Source organism: Pteropus medius, unplaced genomic scaffold, assembly GCF_902729225.1.
Source record: "Pteropus medius unplaced genomic scaffold, Ma_sr-lr_union100, whole genome shotgun sequence".
Lineage (NCBI taxonomy): Eukaryota > Metazoa > Chordata > Mammalia > Chiroptera > Pteropodidae > Pteropus > Pteropus medius.
This window is the reverse complement of record NW_024354500.1, coordinates 25,840,148-25,856,802: the sequence shown is the minus strand read 5'-3', so window position 1 is coordinate 25,856,802 and position 16,655 is coordinate 25,840,148. Positions and strand designations below refer to the sequence as shown.

Sequence of the window (16,655 nt, the reverse complement as noted above, 5' to 3'; positions counted from 1 at the left end):
GGGTTTTGTTAACCCTGAGCATCATCACTCTATGGTGATCTGGCTGTGTTGTTTTTTGGGGGGAATCTCTGTTGTTAGAATTTAGATTATTCCCCCTTCGGCTCATTAGATTGCTAGCATATTATGGGAGCCCGTGAGAGAAGTTAACTAGGATATATCTGTTTTTACTATATACACATTTGCTTCATCTCACAAATTTTAGTGTATTTTACTTCCATTCTGATCTATAACTGATATTCCTTAGTCTAGAAACTCTGTTTTATACTCTCTAGAGAATAAGCTTTCAGTCTTGGATTAGGACCAGGGAAGGGAAGTTGCCCCACAGATGGAGTTGGGGAGAGGGAGGTAAGGATCTAACTGCTTCTTAAATAGCTTTCAGCCCATCCTCAGGTTAACCACCTGCTTTTATCCCTACTTTAGAATCATCTGGGGTTACCAGTTCCTAAGCCTTTTGAGGTGTTAGTGTACTGGTTCTTGTCAGCTTTGTCAGTTTAGTATTTGTCTTTTTTTGGGATCTCCTATATTAGTTACTTCTTAATCATCTATTAGGCTTCCACAATTATCACAGTTTTCTCCTGTTTTTTCTTTCCTTTTTAGATACATTACTTTTCTATTGCTTTAATGGGATTTTGAGAAGTGGATTGACTTAGATGCATATATTTAGTTTATTGTTTTTTTCTCAGTTTATATTTTTAATCAGTTATTTGGCCTATACTTGTGATTTTGAGAAATGAAAAAAATAAAATGACCATCGTAGAGAAATAATTTGTGGCCTATATAGCCAGGCTTCCAACTAAGGCATTTGATAATTAGAGGAGAAAAAGTGACTTTTCCTTTGCTCAATAAATCAGTTACTATTGCAAACTAATTTTTTTATCTGAATACCTTCACAGTTGAATATGCTATTCATTTGTCATTTTTAGCGATCACTTAGGTAATGGGTGTTAAAAGTTCATTTATATCAGGACAGATGAATAAAGTAGAGCTGTAAATTACTACAAGCTGTCTTCAGAGCTTTAAAATCATCTAAATATTGATAATAAGCCATTAAAATTTTATATAGCTGAACATGTGATAAACAGTTCATAATCTACTAAGTAATTTTTAAAAGTTGTTGAATACTTAACCTAATGATTAAATAATGTGCCAGGTGCTGGGGGATTTAGGAAGAGTCTCTAAAAATTAGGATGGCCATATGATTTTTTGTCCAAACTGGAACACTTGAGAGTGAAAGTGTGAATCACCTAGGACTGTTACAGACAAATGGGACATATGATACCTTAGAGTCTCACAGTTTAGTGATGTATGACAAATTAGGGAAATGTTGTAAATATTGGTGCATAGTAAGGGTTTGCATTAAAAAGGAGACTTAAAAAAATGATATTGTTTAGTTTTTATACAGATATGTACAGGTTTGGAAATAGCTTTTTATTTTGTATTTAAGTTTGTGGATTGTTTTTCTACTTAGTGAATTGTTTAGATTTCTTTCTAGTTTCTTTTTATTTTATGTTTCTCCATCCCCTGGAAAATGCATCTGGATAGGGAAAGGAAGAAAAGCTCAAATTAAGATTCTTTGTTAGAAATATTGTTAAAAGTTGGGAAGCTTTTGTAAATTATTTTCATATTTTTTCATTTTTCTCTTGTGATACAGTTTCTTAGTTTAAACTTTTTTAATTATAATTTTTCTTTTTGTTGACCTACGTCTAATACTCCAGTGCATACTTCATATTTTGAATTACTCAAATACAAAAATTATGATATAAGCTAAGCATATTCAGAAAGGAATTAGAGTTCTTTTGAGCCTATGCTTTGAAACTCATAGATGCAGTTTGTAATAGGTGGTTTAGTTCACATTTCATTGGCACCTGAATTTATTTGGTTTTATATATTTAAAAATATTTAATGTTTAAAACTCTATGATAGTCTTGCTTTAAGATGGGTATTAATGTAGACTTATTTTTTGTTTTTAAGATGGGTATTAATGTAAATTCCTTTAACTCATTTTACTCCTAGCTTACTTATAGAAAAGAGACTTGACGAAACATTTCTGTCTTGTAGTAAGGTGTGATAGTCTAAATTTCATAGAGGTTTTTTTTTTCCTCTGCCAGCATTTATAGAACGGTGGTAAACAAACATATATATAATTACCATCATGAGTAACTTCAGTACATTTTCATTGAAATGATCAAATGAATTTTGTAGCTCAGAATAAAAAAGTGGTATATTCTAAGTTGTATTAAAATAAAAACACATGGCAAAATAGCTAAGTTATTTTTATTTATTTTTTTCCCTTGTGATAGAACAAGTAAGAAGTTTGCGACAAAGCACTATTGCCAAGCGTTCAAATACAGCACCTTTAAATAGCACAAAAAAAGCATCTGTGAAGACTGTATCTGCTCCTAAAGCAGGGGTGAAACAACCAGAAAGGGGTCAGAGTAAAGAAGAAGCTTGTACATCACCGAAATCTGAGTACCATAAAGAGAGCAGAAGAAGCAGCCGACATATTGGACAAATTGAAGCGGTACCAGAAGTATCTGTGTCTTTAAGTCATTCTTCAGTGCCATCTTGTCTTGAAATGGAGGAGGAAACTGGATTAGATTCTAAGCAGAAGTGTAATAATCAAGGAAAGGCAAATGTGCCATCTCATGAATTAAATTGTCCACTCCTTTCAGAGACTTGTGATAGTATTGAAGAAAAGAAAACTGAAGCTATGATGGAATGTAAAATCAAGACTGTTAGTAGCCCATTATTTAAGTTTTCAGATAAAGAAGAACCTGAACAGAATGATTCTACTTCAGATAAAATGGATGAGACTGTTGTTGAAGAAAAGAGGGCAAAAGGAAAAGTTGAAGAAGAATCAAAGGAAACAGTAAAATTATCCCATGAAGGTGACCAAATTGTTGAGGAACCTGCATCTTCTGCTGCTCTCTCTGGTGATGCTGCTTATACAAATCCAAATAAGACTGAAAAAAACCTTGTAGGTTTATCCAGTTCTGTGGATGAAGTAAATGAATGTAATTTGGAATTGAAGAATACCATGGAAACTTCTGATAAAGCTAAGAACTCCCTTCATAGAAATGAAGTAGAATCATTGAGTTATTGTAAAGACATAGAGTCTAATCATAAGCAGTTGGAGAACACTGAATTTGATAATTCAAACTTAGAGGTGGTTGATACAAGTGCTTTTGAACCAGAAAGTAATATTTTAGAAAATGCTATTTGCAATGCACCTGACCAAAATTCAGAACAGTTGAATATTGTTGAAAGTATTAAAATGGATTCTCATGAAACAGCAAACCTTCAAGATGACAGAAACAGCCCTTCAAGTAGTGTTTCTTGCTTAGAGTCAAAAAACATAAAATCCAAACACACAAAACTTGTAATTCATTCTAAGCAAAATATGACCACAGATACTCTGAAAAAAATTGTTGCAACAAAGCATGAATTAATGCATAACAAAGCTAAAGTTAATGTCAAAAGTGTGAAACGAAATGCAGATGAACCAGAATCTCAGCAAAATTTTCATAGGCCAGTCAAAGTGAGAAAAAAACAAGTTGATAAGGATTTAAAGATTCAGAGTTTCAATTCTGGGGTTAAATCTTTGAAAAATCAAGCTCATTCTATATCTAAAAAAAAACAAGATCAAAATTTAGTACAAATTTCTAAACCTGTAACTCATTCTTTGAGTGAAGACTTCATGGTCATCCTGGTTGCTCTAAAGAACATCATCCTCCTACACAAACTGGACATTTATTACATGCCTGCCAGAAACAGTGCCATAAACCCCAGCAGCTGGCTCTAGCAGTGAAAACCAATAGTCATGTAAAGGAAGTACTTGAACATGCTGGTGGTATAGAACATTTTAAGGAGGAGGATAAACTGAAACTAAAAAAACCTGAGAAGAACCTACAACCTCGCCAAAGAAGAAGCAGCAAAAGTTTTTCTTTGGATGAGCCACCATTGTTCATTCCAGATAACATAGCTACCATAAAAAGAGAAGGCTCAGATCATAGCTCTTCATTTGAAAGCAAATATATGTGGACTCCCAGCAAGCAGTGTGGGTTTTGCAAAAAACCACATGGCAACAGGTGTGTGTGTGTGTGTGTGTGTGTTTGTGTGTGTGTGTGTGTATGTGTGATGTGTACATTGAAGAGAAATTGCTTTTTTTAGGGTGAGATTAATGTGAGAACTTTTTTTATAGAAAGAATTTCTATAAAAGAATTATTTAACATACAAAGACTTTTACAAAAATAAAACATCAATCCTGGATAAATGATAGAAACATGGAGCCACTGAATTACAAATACTTCATCCTAGAATATTTCTAAAAACATAGCCTGACCAACAGCTAGTATATATATGGAAATGTTTTGTCATTGTAACCAGTTAGAGAATATAATTTAGTGATGACATCTGGGGAAAAAAACTTTCTGCTAATCAGAAAATTGTTACTCAGTCTTGGGTCTGTAAGTTACATATTTTATTTGGCTTGAGAAGAACCTAGTAATAAAGTGTGAAGGTCATAATGCAAATTTTATTTTTCTTTTGAAGACTTTTTTTTTTTTTTGGTAAAATGGCACACACTCTAACAATACCACGACTTCGTAACTATCAAACTTGACCTTGGAAGGAAATTTGATAGCTAACGTAACTGTTAAATTACCTGGGTGAATTTTGTATGTAACATGGAATGGCATAAAAACATGTATTTATTTTTGAATGTTCAGCGTTTTGAAGGATTTCTTTCTTGTGAATTCTGATCTTTTAAGAAGTGATTTTAGCACTGTCCTTTGACATTCTTTCCTTAGGATTCAATATTTCCTACTTTTATGACACTGCTTCCTGCCCTGTATTTTATTTGCTAGCTTTTTAAGAAAGGAAACATGAAGTGGAGTTTGCAGCTGCAAGATTATCCTGTTCAAGTGTTCAGATTGCTGCTGGAACTTCTATCAACATTGATATGATAAAAGAACATTATAACTTGCACTTTGTACTCTTGTCCTTACTCATGAAAGTAAATGTTAAAATGACTTTTCTCAGCACTTTCAGATTACATAAAAATGAAACTCTTTAGGGAGGGACAGTTTAGTAAAGTGTTTTATAATACATTATTTTGCTTTTGGGCAGTAGTGTTTGGGGAGTGGGTGGGAGATATTGGGGCTTTTTGATAAAAAAATAAGTTTATATCAAAGGATTTCCTCATTTGTGATTTGGCCTGTAGCTTATTTTTAGCATCAATGGTTACTTAACAACAACATAGTCTAGGTTTTAAAAATTGAGACTTATTTGAATATAGTGCTACATTTGCCATCACTTATGTGTTCTTTATGGCTTATTTTTTTTATTTTTTAATTTTTTTTAGGTGAGGCAACCTTTGGTTGACCTCACAGATTTCAAGGACCTTGTCAGCTTACAGTCCCTTATTTTTAAATTTTTTATGCCTACAGCACCTGGTCTTCCTAGGTGGTCTCCCATCCAAGTACTAACCAGGCCCGACCCTGCTTAGCTTCTGAGATCAGATGGGATGGGGCTTGTTCAAGGTAGCATGGCTGTAGACTCTTTATGGTTTTTTATTTTAAACACTTTATTCAAATATTCTGAAGTGGGCTTGCTAAATTTTCAGGTCTAAAATAATTAGGGAGGGGACAGTACATTTATGTGCTTTTTAAAGCCAGTCCTTTCTCTCGACCAGAATTTCATTTAAAAATCATTACATATGGTCAGAGTAATGGAATAGGAGCGTTAAAGTGGATGAGTTTCTAAAAGGAGACTTTGGCCTAAAGTTGAAAGCCATGTTAAGTATGTTAAAAATGTAGCTCATATGTAGAATAAACTTATGTTATGATGGCCTGGTCCTCAGGAGTTTGCCCATACTTTTTAATGATGATTGTCACTTCAACATCAACAGTTATTTTCCTAATATGATGTATTTTTTTTTGTTTGTTTTTCTTTTTAACCTAATGCTACCTTTTGGATCTACTCTATAAAACCTAGAGTCTTTGTTCCAGTCTGGAAAATGACTTAGAATATTAGATGTGTAGGGGTTTTAAGTGCATTTTATGTAATTGACATGAATAATATATAATAATATTGGAAAATAGTCAATTTTGGAAGTACCATTACACATTACTTCAATTTTGTGAATAAAAAACCCTAAATAATTGATCGTTTTTTTCTTTACATATTAACTAGCCTTTATTACTTTGACACATTCTGCTCGTAAACACAGGTTACTCAAAAAAATGCACCTGTCATGCAGCATGTAATTTTATTATTTTAATTCATGGATAATAATATGAATTTATTAGGAAGGACATCTGGAAATAATTTTCACTCATCTTTTTTATCATACACACCACATTGAAAGCTGTTTGTTAATCTGACATTTTCTAGCACTGACAGCTTTGCTTCTGTAAAGACTTTTAACCAGTATTTTACATGGATTACAACTGAAGTTAGCTTCTTATATATGTCTCCAGTTGGAGATTATATTTTTTAATATAGATTTGTTCCTGGCATGGCCAAATGTAATATTTGACCATAAACAACTGTATCCTACAGACAGTAGGTATTGACTTGTATCGATTTTATAACAATTTTATACATCATGCTGGGTTTTTTTTTTTTATTTTCCTGATTTAGCCTTACAAGAAAAGTATACATCTTATTTAAAAAACCAAACTATTTAACATTTTTCTTTTTAATGTTGTCTTTGAACTACTTTTAAACATAAGCCAGTTGGTATTTTGGAAGGAAGTTTTAGTCTTTTCATATTTTTCTACCTTGTAGTTTCTAGTTCTCCAGAAGACAGATTTACATTTTATATTACACTTTCTTGCTCAGTCATGGAAGATTAGTATATTGGATGAAATTTTAAAAAATCTTAGCAGAATGGGTTCATAGCTTTATACTCAACTTTTTCTGAGAAGGAAGTTTTCTGCTAGAATAAATGATTTCTGGTTTTCCTCAGGACTTTTAAGTGTTTGATAGATAACCATTCCCCGCCCCCCGCAGATTAGGTTGTCAGTGACAAAAACACTTATTTAATATTTATGTGGAATTGAATCCTTTCCTAGAAAGTAGTATATACACATTCACAGTAATGTGGTTTAGATTTGTCACCGAAAGGAAATGCTCATCAGAACTGAAGGCCCATCTTGTAACAGTTGCATTGTTAGTGAACTAATGACATGAATTTGCTAAGAATAGGAGTTTACAATGTTGCCTCTGGTTTATTTTGAAGAAACTTGAAAATTTTCTAAGAATATATTTTAGCTTATGCCAGAAAGATTAGAATTTTAAATGTTTTTATCTTAGAGTAGATCTAGTTCTTTTTAAAAATTTTGTGTATGAACATAAAACAGCTATTTTCAAACTCTCACATTTAACTGATTTATGCTGACCGTCTACTTGTTCCAGAGCTAAACATCCAATATTGATTTGTTTTTTTCTTAATGAAAGATTTAATATACAGATCGTAGTCTTTTTCTGAAGTGATTTTGCCTGTTGGTAATCAGAAATTCAAGGATAGCAGAAAATGGGAAAGTAATTCTAGTTGTGTGACCCATACTGTCCTCCCTCGTAAGCCATGAGGAATAACATGAAAAGGAAATGTATAATCTCTTGTAATAAGTCATCTTAAAAAATATGGTTCGTAAAGTTCATAATACTTCTGAGTTTTAAATCTAAAAGTGATATATATTTACATTTTGGGGTATTCAGTTTTCAAGTTATTTAGGTTTCCCCCTGGAAATGTGAATAATTTTTTCAGTGTAAGTTTTTTTCTTGATTACTCAGAATTTTATTTAACTGCATTATTTTTTTAAGTAAGATCTAAACTATAAAGATACATTTATAGATGGCACTAAAGATTTGCTTTTCAGAGCCTCTTAAGTTGAAGAGACATTTCCAAAATAAACTTGAAAGGCATGGTGAAATAATAAATTTCATGATTATAAAGCTGTTCTTCGCTAAATAAAATTTGAAACTTTAACATATGCTTTATAAATTGCTATTTAGATTTGGATTTGCAGCAAAACGTGGCCATGATCATGGTGTAGGTTTTTAAGTAATGTTTTATTGAAAGTATTCGAGACTTGCTTTAAAGAAATCATAGCTCTAATAGTGGAAATAAAGGGGAATCACTGCTTTCCTTCAATATTTCAAAGACAAGTTAGTTGCCTTCAAGAAATAGCAGTTCTTACAACTTTGCAACTTGAAACTTAATTTTCTGTTAGCTGGAAGATCTATATCATTGAGACATGGACCCATCTAAAATACCCCCAAAGCTAGAGAAAGCATTTCTGTTTTGCAAACATACCACATGGTTTGAAGGTTTTCTTACTAGGCTTATGACTCCAAAACATTCTGGTTGGTCTGTTTTTTACATACAGCATGATTTTTTTTTTTTTTTTTTTTTTTGCCTTTTCCCTAAACCAAATGAATTGTTGGGGGAAATAATGACTTATCTGGTAAAGCTAGCACAGGAATTACCAGTTAGGGTAAAGAATGGTGAAACAGATGAAGAAATCAAGGTTCCTTAATGCACAGCAATATCTTGGTGCACAATAGAAAGGCACGTGAGGAAAAACAGTGCTGCCGTTAAGGAGTAAGGCATTTGGCTTGATGTAAGATACCCTGTAAAGATTGAAACTGTTCTGATCTTTATAGTTCCAACATTAAAAAAGAACCTCTGGTGTATTTAGGGCTGGTTGGCTATATCACCCTATTGCCTTTAACATCTTCCTGTTGGATCACAGGTTTTTAAAAGTGTTTTGACACCAATTATGGTGCCACTATTATCAAAAAGGACAAAGCCTTTAAGTCATTAAAGAATATACCTAAATCCATCTATCTTCTAAACATATAGTGAATTACTAACCTGAAGAAGATAGGAAAACGTTAAACATGATTAAGTGAGCTTTGTAGTTTTCCTAACAATGGATTGAAAGTATGTAAAAAATTTCACTATCTAACTGCTGTTTGTACATTCGATTTGCCATTTTATTCCAAAGTAATTCCAGATTTTCTTTCTAGGTTAGAAAAACAAGCTTTTTAGAGTCGTAAATCTCATGTCTCTGGACTTTTTCATTGGTTAGTGAAGTTATTTTAGATAAAATGCAGTAAAGGGAAAACTTTTATAAGGAGATTGGAAATTTTAAATCATCGTGAATATTAATATTTTCATGTTAAGACAGTGATCTTTATTTGTGAAAAAGGTTTATTTAAAGCACATGATCAGTAGTAAGGAAGTCCATAGTCAAGACTATATAAAAAGATTTTCTAGCCAAATCAATGTGACACCGTGAACCAGAATATTTTGAGCTCAAAGAATAGTTATATAGTTAAGATGGTTAATAAACAATTTGAGAGACTCCATTATGATAGTTTTTTAGTTGTATTTTTGTTGCTGTTTTTCTTTGTCACTTAAAATGATTCATTGGATAAATGATTTTTTTTCCAATTTTATGCTCAGGTCTGTGGTAAATGTAAAAATCGCAAATGATTATCTGCGATCAATCTATCACAAATCTTTCCACTCTTCTTGGTGGAGAAATATTGTTATTCTATACTTTGTTATTCTGCACTTTGTTATTTTATGGAGTATACTGACAAAGTTCAGTTGCCCATTATTTTCATCCTAATGGTTTTTTTCCCCAGTATTTTCTCATAGAGGGAAAATAGTTGACTTATTAAAAGTTCCATTTTCATAGAATATTCTTTTCTTTGAAAACTTGCTCCATGTTGAATTGATAGAATGAGTAAGGATGGAAAACATGCAAAATATCGAAAAGTCAAATATTAAAATTTTAATTTGGTCTTTTGACATTGGTTTAAGAAAATGCATCAAATAAAAGTTTTTGTTTATTTATTTTCCAGGTTTATGGTTGGCTGTGGGAGATGCGATGACTGGTTTCATGGTGATTGTGTTGGGTTAAGTCTTTCTCAAGCACAGCAAATGGGAGAGGAGGACAAAGAATACGTGTGTGTGAAATGTTGTGCTGAAGAAGATAAAAAGACTGAAATAGTGGATTCAGATATTTTGGAAAACCAAGCTAAAGTTGAAGGCCTGAGTGAAGATAAAACAATGGAGTATGAAAAGCTTGGATTATCAAAGCACACACCAACAAATGACAAAACCAAATACATAGATGACACAGTGAAGCACAAGGTCAAAATTTTAAAACGGGTGAGCAGCTCAAGAATGCATTCTTTTGTTATTTAAGGAATTTGTATAGACCATGAGAATTTGAAGTTTCTTCTTAGGATTTGTTCTAGTGTATAATATCAAACTTATTTAACTATAAAAATGGATTTTTATTAAAAGTTTTTTGGCAGTTTTGGTGAAATCAGGTAGTGACATCTTCAGAACATTGAGATCTTATTTCTTAGCATCTTTTGTGCTATTTCTCTCCCTAATGTGATACTTGGATTTCTGAGGTAGGACGTGTATATGATCTTCTAGTGTTAAGTAAGTGTAAATTGTGCTTGTTGATTAATTTTTTAAAAAAGTTTTCAGATCATAAATATCTACTGGTCTTTAAACCACATTTGGCATTTTTATTTTCAAGTGGAAGAGTTACTTTTTCTCTGAGGGAAAGTAATCTTAATTCTTTTGACCTTTGTCCCAGTGTTTGCTTGGAACCCTTACCTCATAATTTTTCTCTTAAAATGTGGACTCTCTAAAAGTTGTCAATTTTCCTTCATATTTTTAACTACCTTCTAAAAGTATTTTCTAAATAGAAATTTCAGGATATTTAGTCATAGGAGAAGTGCATAAAGGACACAGCACTTTATATGATTAAATTTTTATTTTCACTGTTTACCTTTTTATTACCTTTGTTTTTTCTAATCATTGATTTGTTATTCTTAAGATAGTGCTAGAGAAGAAACACAGTGGCAGCAAATGTGCATGGATAGTTGACTGTGATAATCCAAAAGATAATAATATGAATTGCAGAGTTTGAGGGAACTTGGAAATCTTTTAGTCCAACCATTCAAATTTAAGAGCCATAAGCATGTTTTCTCCAAAATCCCTATTATTTACAAACTCATTTTTTTTCAGATGCTTCTTACATGACAAATCTGGATTAAGTTTCAGTTCGCCAAATCCTTGTGGCATCCACTTTTCCTGTCTGCCAAGACTTTTTGAGAATCAGATAATATCCTTCTAACATGCTGTTGCTTTGTCTGTTGATTTAATTAGCACCAGAGTAATTAATGATGAACTGAAAGCTTCATTGAGAAGTTTATAGCACACTTTTGCAAAACTTCTGTTTGTCAACTATTAATCATCACTTCTTGGGTATAATTTCTTGGCCTTTTGGAAATATAGCTCATTGTTTTGTCATTTAGCTAAGTTGTCCCTACTGGTCTAAAAAGGCATAAAAACATTAATATTGGGAAAACCCTCTATCTAGTCTCTATCCAAAAAATAACCGAGGTTATTTGGATTTTGTAAATGGTTTTGTAAATGCATGTGCTGTCCAAGTGGTTATTGCTTCCTTTTCTTTTTGATGTTAAACTGCTGAATCTTATCTGGACATACCTGATTTTAGTTTATGGAATCGAATCTGCTTTTTAAATATCACTTGTTATCCCTAGATTTTGTGTTGAACCAATTACTGAGTTCCTTTTGTGTGCCTAGGATGGTACCAGACTTTTATACGGGTAGATAACACTGATTTGAAATGTTCTTGCTCTCAAGTAAATCTGGTTGGAGAGGTAGGAATAAATAAATAAGTAAATAATTAGAAGATTCCTAGTCTAGAGAAAATCAGTTTTTGTATATACTCTTCCTTAAAACCTGTGATTATATGTATATAGATACAGTGTTCTCCCTGTCTTTCAAATACTAGTGTGATGTGACAGAATTCTGGTTTCACTAGAAGTCCTTTGTCGATTATGTTAGGACAAGAGTAGCAAGCATCCTTATGGTTCGTTCTATATTATGAGAGTTAAAATTGCCCATATAGGTATACTGAGAAGTTAACTGATATATTTATTATAGGTGATTATAACTTCATTTGTTTTAGAATAAAGTGAAAAATATAGATACTTGTTTCTCCACAACTTCTCTTTTTTCAAAGCCACAGTCAACTAAGAGAACTCTTATTATATCTTATTTGTTTCTAGTATTGTTATTGAGACCATTATCTCAATTTTTTAGTTCTCCTCTATAGGAGAACTAAATAGGCTATTATGTATTCTGCAGAAAATAGATGCTTAATAAATGGATTTTGAATGAAAAGGTGAATTTCCTTTTTGCTAATTATTTTTTTGAATCTGTGAAAAACCCTCTAAACAGTTACTGACTACAGAATAGAATATGTTTGATATTACAATAAGTTGTAGTACTAATTAAGTTTAATTTTTTAAATTTATATACTCTTGAAGTTTACTTTATATTTAAAAATAGTTTAATAGTTTTCATTCTAATGAATTAAGTACTTTTTTTCCCCTAGGAATCTGGCGAAGGCAAAAACTCATCAGACTGTAGAGATAGTGAAGTAAAAAAATGGCAGCTAGCTCCTCTTCGAAAGATGGGACAACCAGTTTTACCTCGGAGATCCTCAGAAGAAAAAAGTGAAAAAATACCAAAAGAGTCTACAACTGTTACATGCACAGGGGACAAAGCTTCAAAACCAGGTAGTGAGATTAATAGAAAATATTATATACGATTGTATTTTTATTTTATTTCATATACTATCAATTAGTATATTAAGGGAAATTAAAATTTTTTAACATTTTAATGGCAATAAAAATGGTTTAGGTGATTGACCTTACTTTTAATTAAAAACTGTTGTTCTAGTCTACAGCCGTGCCACCCTCAACAAGCCTGATCTCGTCTGAGACATCTCGGAAGCTAAGCAGGGTTGGGCCTGGTGGGTACTTGGATGGGAGACCACCTAGGAAGATCAGGTGCTGTAGGAGTAAAAAAATAAAAAATAAGGGATTGTAAGATGACAAGGTCCTTGCAATATGTGAGATCAACCAAAGGTTGCCTCGCAAAACAAACAAACAAACAAAAATCTATTGCTCTAAATTCTGGGGAAGTACTAATGAACTTAATAAGATAAGGCTCCTGCCCTCGTGGCACTTAAAAACTAATGGGAGAAGACAATAAGTAGACAAATAAGAAATTGGCATGCTGTTTTACAGAATTTAGGCACTGTGAAGAACAAGTAGAGTGATGGGATAAAGAGTCACAGTTGAGAGTGGTGGGAGTTTGTTTTAGAATAGAGGAGGTAACTTGCGAAGTGGGATTTGAAGGGATTGTGAAATTGTTTGGAGGAAGGACTAGGTAGGTGGCACAGCCAAAAGGCTTTGAGGTAGAAATAAACTTGACATTTGAGGAACAAGAAAACTACTGTGAAGTGAGTGGAAGGTATTACATGAGAGATCAAATGGTGGTAGAAGATAAATTTAGAGAAAATTATATTGCAACTTTGAGGCCGAGAGTTTATATTCTGAATATAATGGGAAAGCTTTAGAAGATTTTATAAAGGAAATGATGGATTGCTCTGTTTTTTTTTTTTTCTGTGGGGATTGAACTTTAGGTTCGGAGAGAGGGAGGGTAGATCATTTAGGAGTCTATAGCAGTATCTAAGAAAAAGAACGGTAGCTTGGAACAGAGATACAGTGGAGGTAGTGAAAAGTAGTCAGATTCAGATGTATTTTATGCTAGAGTTGGCACAACTTGGTGATGAATTAGATGTAGATAGTTGAAGGAAAGAGTCTTAGTAGATTAGATAAGTGTTGGTGTTGTTTGCCGAGATTAGAAAGATAGAAGTAAATTTGGGGAGGGATACTGAAAAATGATGTTTTGGGCATTTTAACTTTGAGATGCCTGTTAGACATCCAGGTGGAGATTTTTGAATAAACTTTTGGCTGATGAGTCAAGCTTAGAGAAGATTTTGGGGGGTGGTATTTAAATTTGGGATTTATTAGTACGAAGTTATTTAAAATCATGAACTTAGCAGCTACAGAGAGAGTTTAATAATGAAGAGTCAGAAGCAGAGCCCTTAAGGTGCATCAGCGTTTAGATATTAGGAAGAAGATAGAGATGGCCTGTGTGAGGTAAGAGACCATAGTAGTGGCTTGGAAACCAGATGAAGTTTTAAGAAGCAGGGAATGATCCGCTGTTTCACAAAATGCTGTCTCGTCTGGACATCTAATAAGATGAACACAGATTACTAAATATGTGATTTAGGGAAATAGAGATAATTAGTGACCTTGGTTAGAATGATTTTGGTAGAGCAGTGGGGACAAAGGCCAATTTTATTGGCTTATGGAAGAATGGAAAGTGAGAAACAACATACTGATTACAGATGACTTTTTCAAGGAATTTTGCTGTTAAAGGGAACAAAAATGATATGGTAGCTAGAGATGGATGTGGGATCAAGGACTTTTTAAAAGGAATTAGAGCATGTTTGTAAGGCTAATGGGAATGACCCAGTGGAGAGAGAAAATCTGGTGATATAGGAAAGATTATATGATAGTTGAGATTCAAAATCCCTGAAGGAGACAAGAGGAGTGGGATCCACATAGAGGGGTTTGGTCTTAGAAAAGGAAGATTGTATGTGGTAGGAGGAGGACAGATGCACGTAGGGTTAGTAGATTTGATTATGGGATGATGTGATAACTGACATTTTCTGTTTTCTTAGAGTAAAAATATGAAGTGAGAAAATCAAATGAGATTGAAGTTGGGGAAGGCGGTATTGTTGGTTTGAGAGGAGAAAATGTATAAAAATAGAGGTTTTGGAAAGTGAGAGAGTAAATTTACTATAAAAATTTAATAGGATTAGGGCAGCAGATTGAGTTATCTACTTGAGATTTGTGGTTATAAATTTAAAATTAGATCTGTCAGCACAGTGCTTGTTTTTCTTCAGTTACCTTCAGCTGTTTGTAGGCCATTTGGAGGAAGGATAAAAGTTGGCTTTCACCAGGGTTGTGGTTTTGCCATTGCAGATAATTTAAAAGAGAGAGAATAAGTATGCAAGGTAATTTTGTTGGACTATCCAATCAGAATTGCGTTATGTGGGAAAGTGAGGGCATGAATGGTAAAAATGATAGATTTAAGAATTGTTTGAAAGATTCTAGAATAAATAAACTGGTATAATAGGAGGTCAGAGTAGAGGAATGTTTCACATTAGATTTTAGAGATGTGCATGAAGTAGTGATTGAATGAAAAATCATTTGAAAGCTTAACATTCAATTTACCAGTGTCAAGCACAGTTGTTTTAAAACCAGAGGAGATTCATCATCATTTTTGTGGTACTAGTAAGATCATTAAATTGTCTGTTCATTAAATAAATTCAGATCAAATTACCTAGTTTTTAAAAACTTAATTAATGTATATATGTGAAACGTAACTAGCTCTGAAAACTTGTCTAAAATGGAAAAAGTATATATATATTTTATAGCTTTAGGGCCACTTTTTAATCACTCAATTTCTAATTAAAATTTATTTAACTTAGAATTTTTTTTTAATTGAGGTATAATTGACATATAACATTATATTAGTATCAGGTCTACAACATAATGACTTGATGTTTATATATATTGTGAAATGATCACCACAGTAAGTCTAGTTAACATCCATCACTGTATAGATTTAGAATGTCAGGAATATTTCAATATGGAATATTTAGAAATAGTGGTGTTTAATCAATTTTGTTTATAAACTTACATTATGCATTAAGAAAAATATGTTCTTAGGAACAATTTAATGTGTTTTGATGTTTATTTAAATCAGGTGCTCATGAGAAGCAAGAGATAAAAAAGAAGAAAATTGAAAAAGGAGTATCTAATGTGCATCTTCCTGCTGCTTCTGCTTGTAAGCCCTCTGCAGACCAGATCAGACAAAGTGTCAGACATTCTCTCAAAGATATTCTTATGAAAAGGTAACACACATTCTTGTTGTAAAAAATCGAATAATAAGTTTCATGTAGTTGAAAAATAATTGAATTATTCTACTTTTAAGACTTACAGACTCAAATCTGAAGGTACCAGAGGAAAAGGCCGCAAAAGTTGCCACAAAAATTGAAAAAGAGCTTTTCTCTTTTTTTCGGGACACAGATGCTAAATATAAGAACAAATATAGAAGTTTGATGTTCAATCTGAAAGATCCTAAAAACAATGTAAGTATGTTTTGTTCATGTTCATAGAAATTAATGCTTCCAACTTTCCTGAATATATAGGGATTTAAGATTGTAATACAGTAGATCTGTAATTTATTTCTTGGAGTAAGATCATGTAATTTTAATAAAGTCTTTTGTTACCAAACTGAGTTATGAATTCTGCATGATAGTGACTAGGGTTATATAATGAATCTATTAAAATGTAAAATACTATCTTTAATTTATGTGAATTTTCTTGTCCCTAGTTTAATCCAGTTTATTAAAAAAAAAAAAAACTCATGTATTTTTCAAAAGCTGTTAAACTAAAATTGATAACCCTGTAGTAATACTTCTGATTTAAATCTGAAAATAAAGCTATACTCTTTAAGAAAGTAAATTACATAAATTAGCAATGGAGTAAACATTAATTGAACCCTTAATCTTTTCCTAGGATTTCTTATTTGGGACTTGGAATCTAAAAGCTGTGTGTATAGATGCAAACTACTTGCATATTTGCTTAACTTCTACAAAGTT

General features: G+C 32.3%; 1 protein-coding gene and 2 pseudogenes across 1 annotated transcript in view; 2 read left to right on the top strand and 1 right to left on the bottom strand.

Moving 5' to 3' along the window:
- Nucleotides 1-16,655, top strand: part of PHF3 (PHD finger protein 3) — a 68,964-nt gene that overhangs the window by 37,858 nt on the left and 14,451 nt on the right. Inside the window, 6 exon segments of the mRNA XM_039853173.1 lie at nt 2,301-3,692; nt 3,695-4,088; nt 9,880-10,189; nt 12,465-12,648; nt 15,758-15,905; nt 15,986-16,142. Of these exon segments, the coding sequence (XP_039709107.1) occupies nt 2,301-3,692; nt 3,695-4,088; nt 9,880-10,189; nt 12,465-12,648; nt 15,758-15,905; nt 15,986-16,142 (2,585 nt within the window).
- On the bottom strand, nt 5,439-5,557 carry LOC120595285 (uncharacterized; annotated as a pseudogene).
- LOC120595241 (uncharacterized) lies at nt 12,811-12,933 on the top strand (annotated as a pseudogene).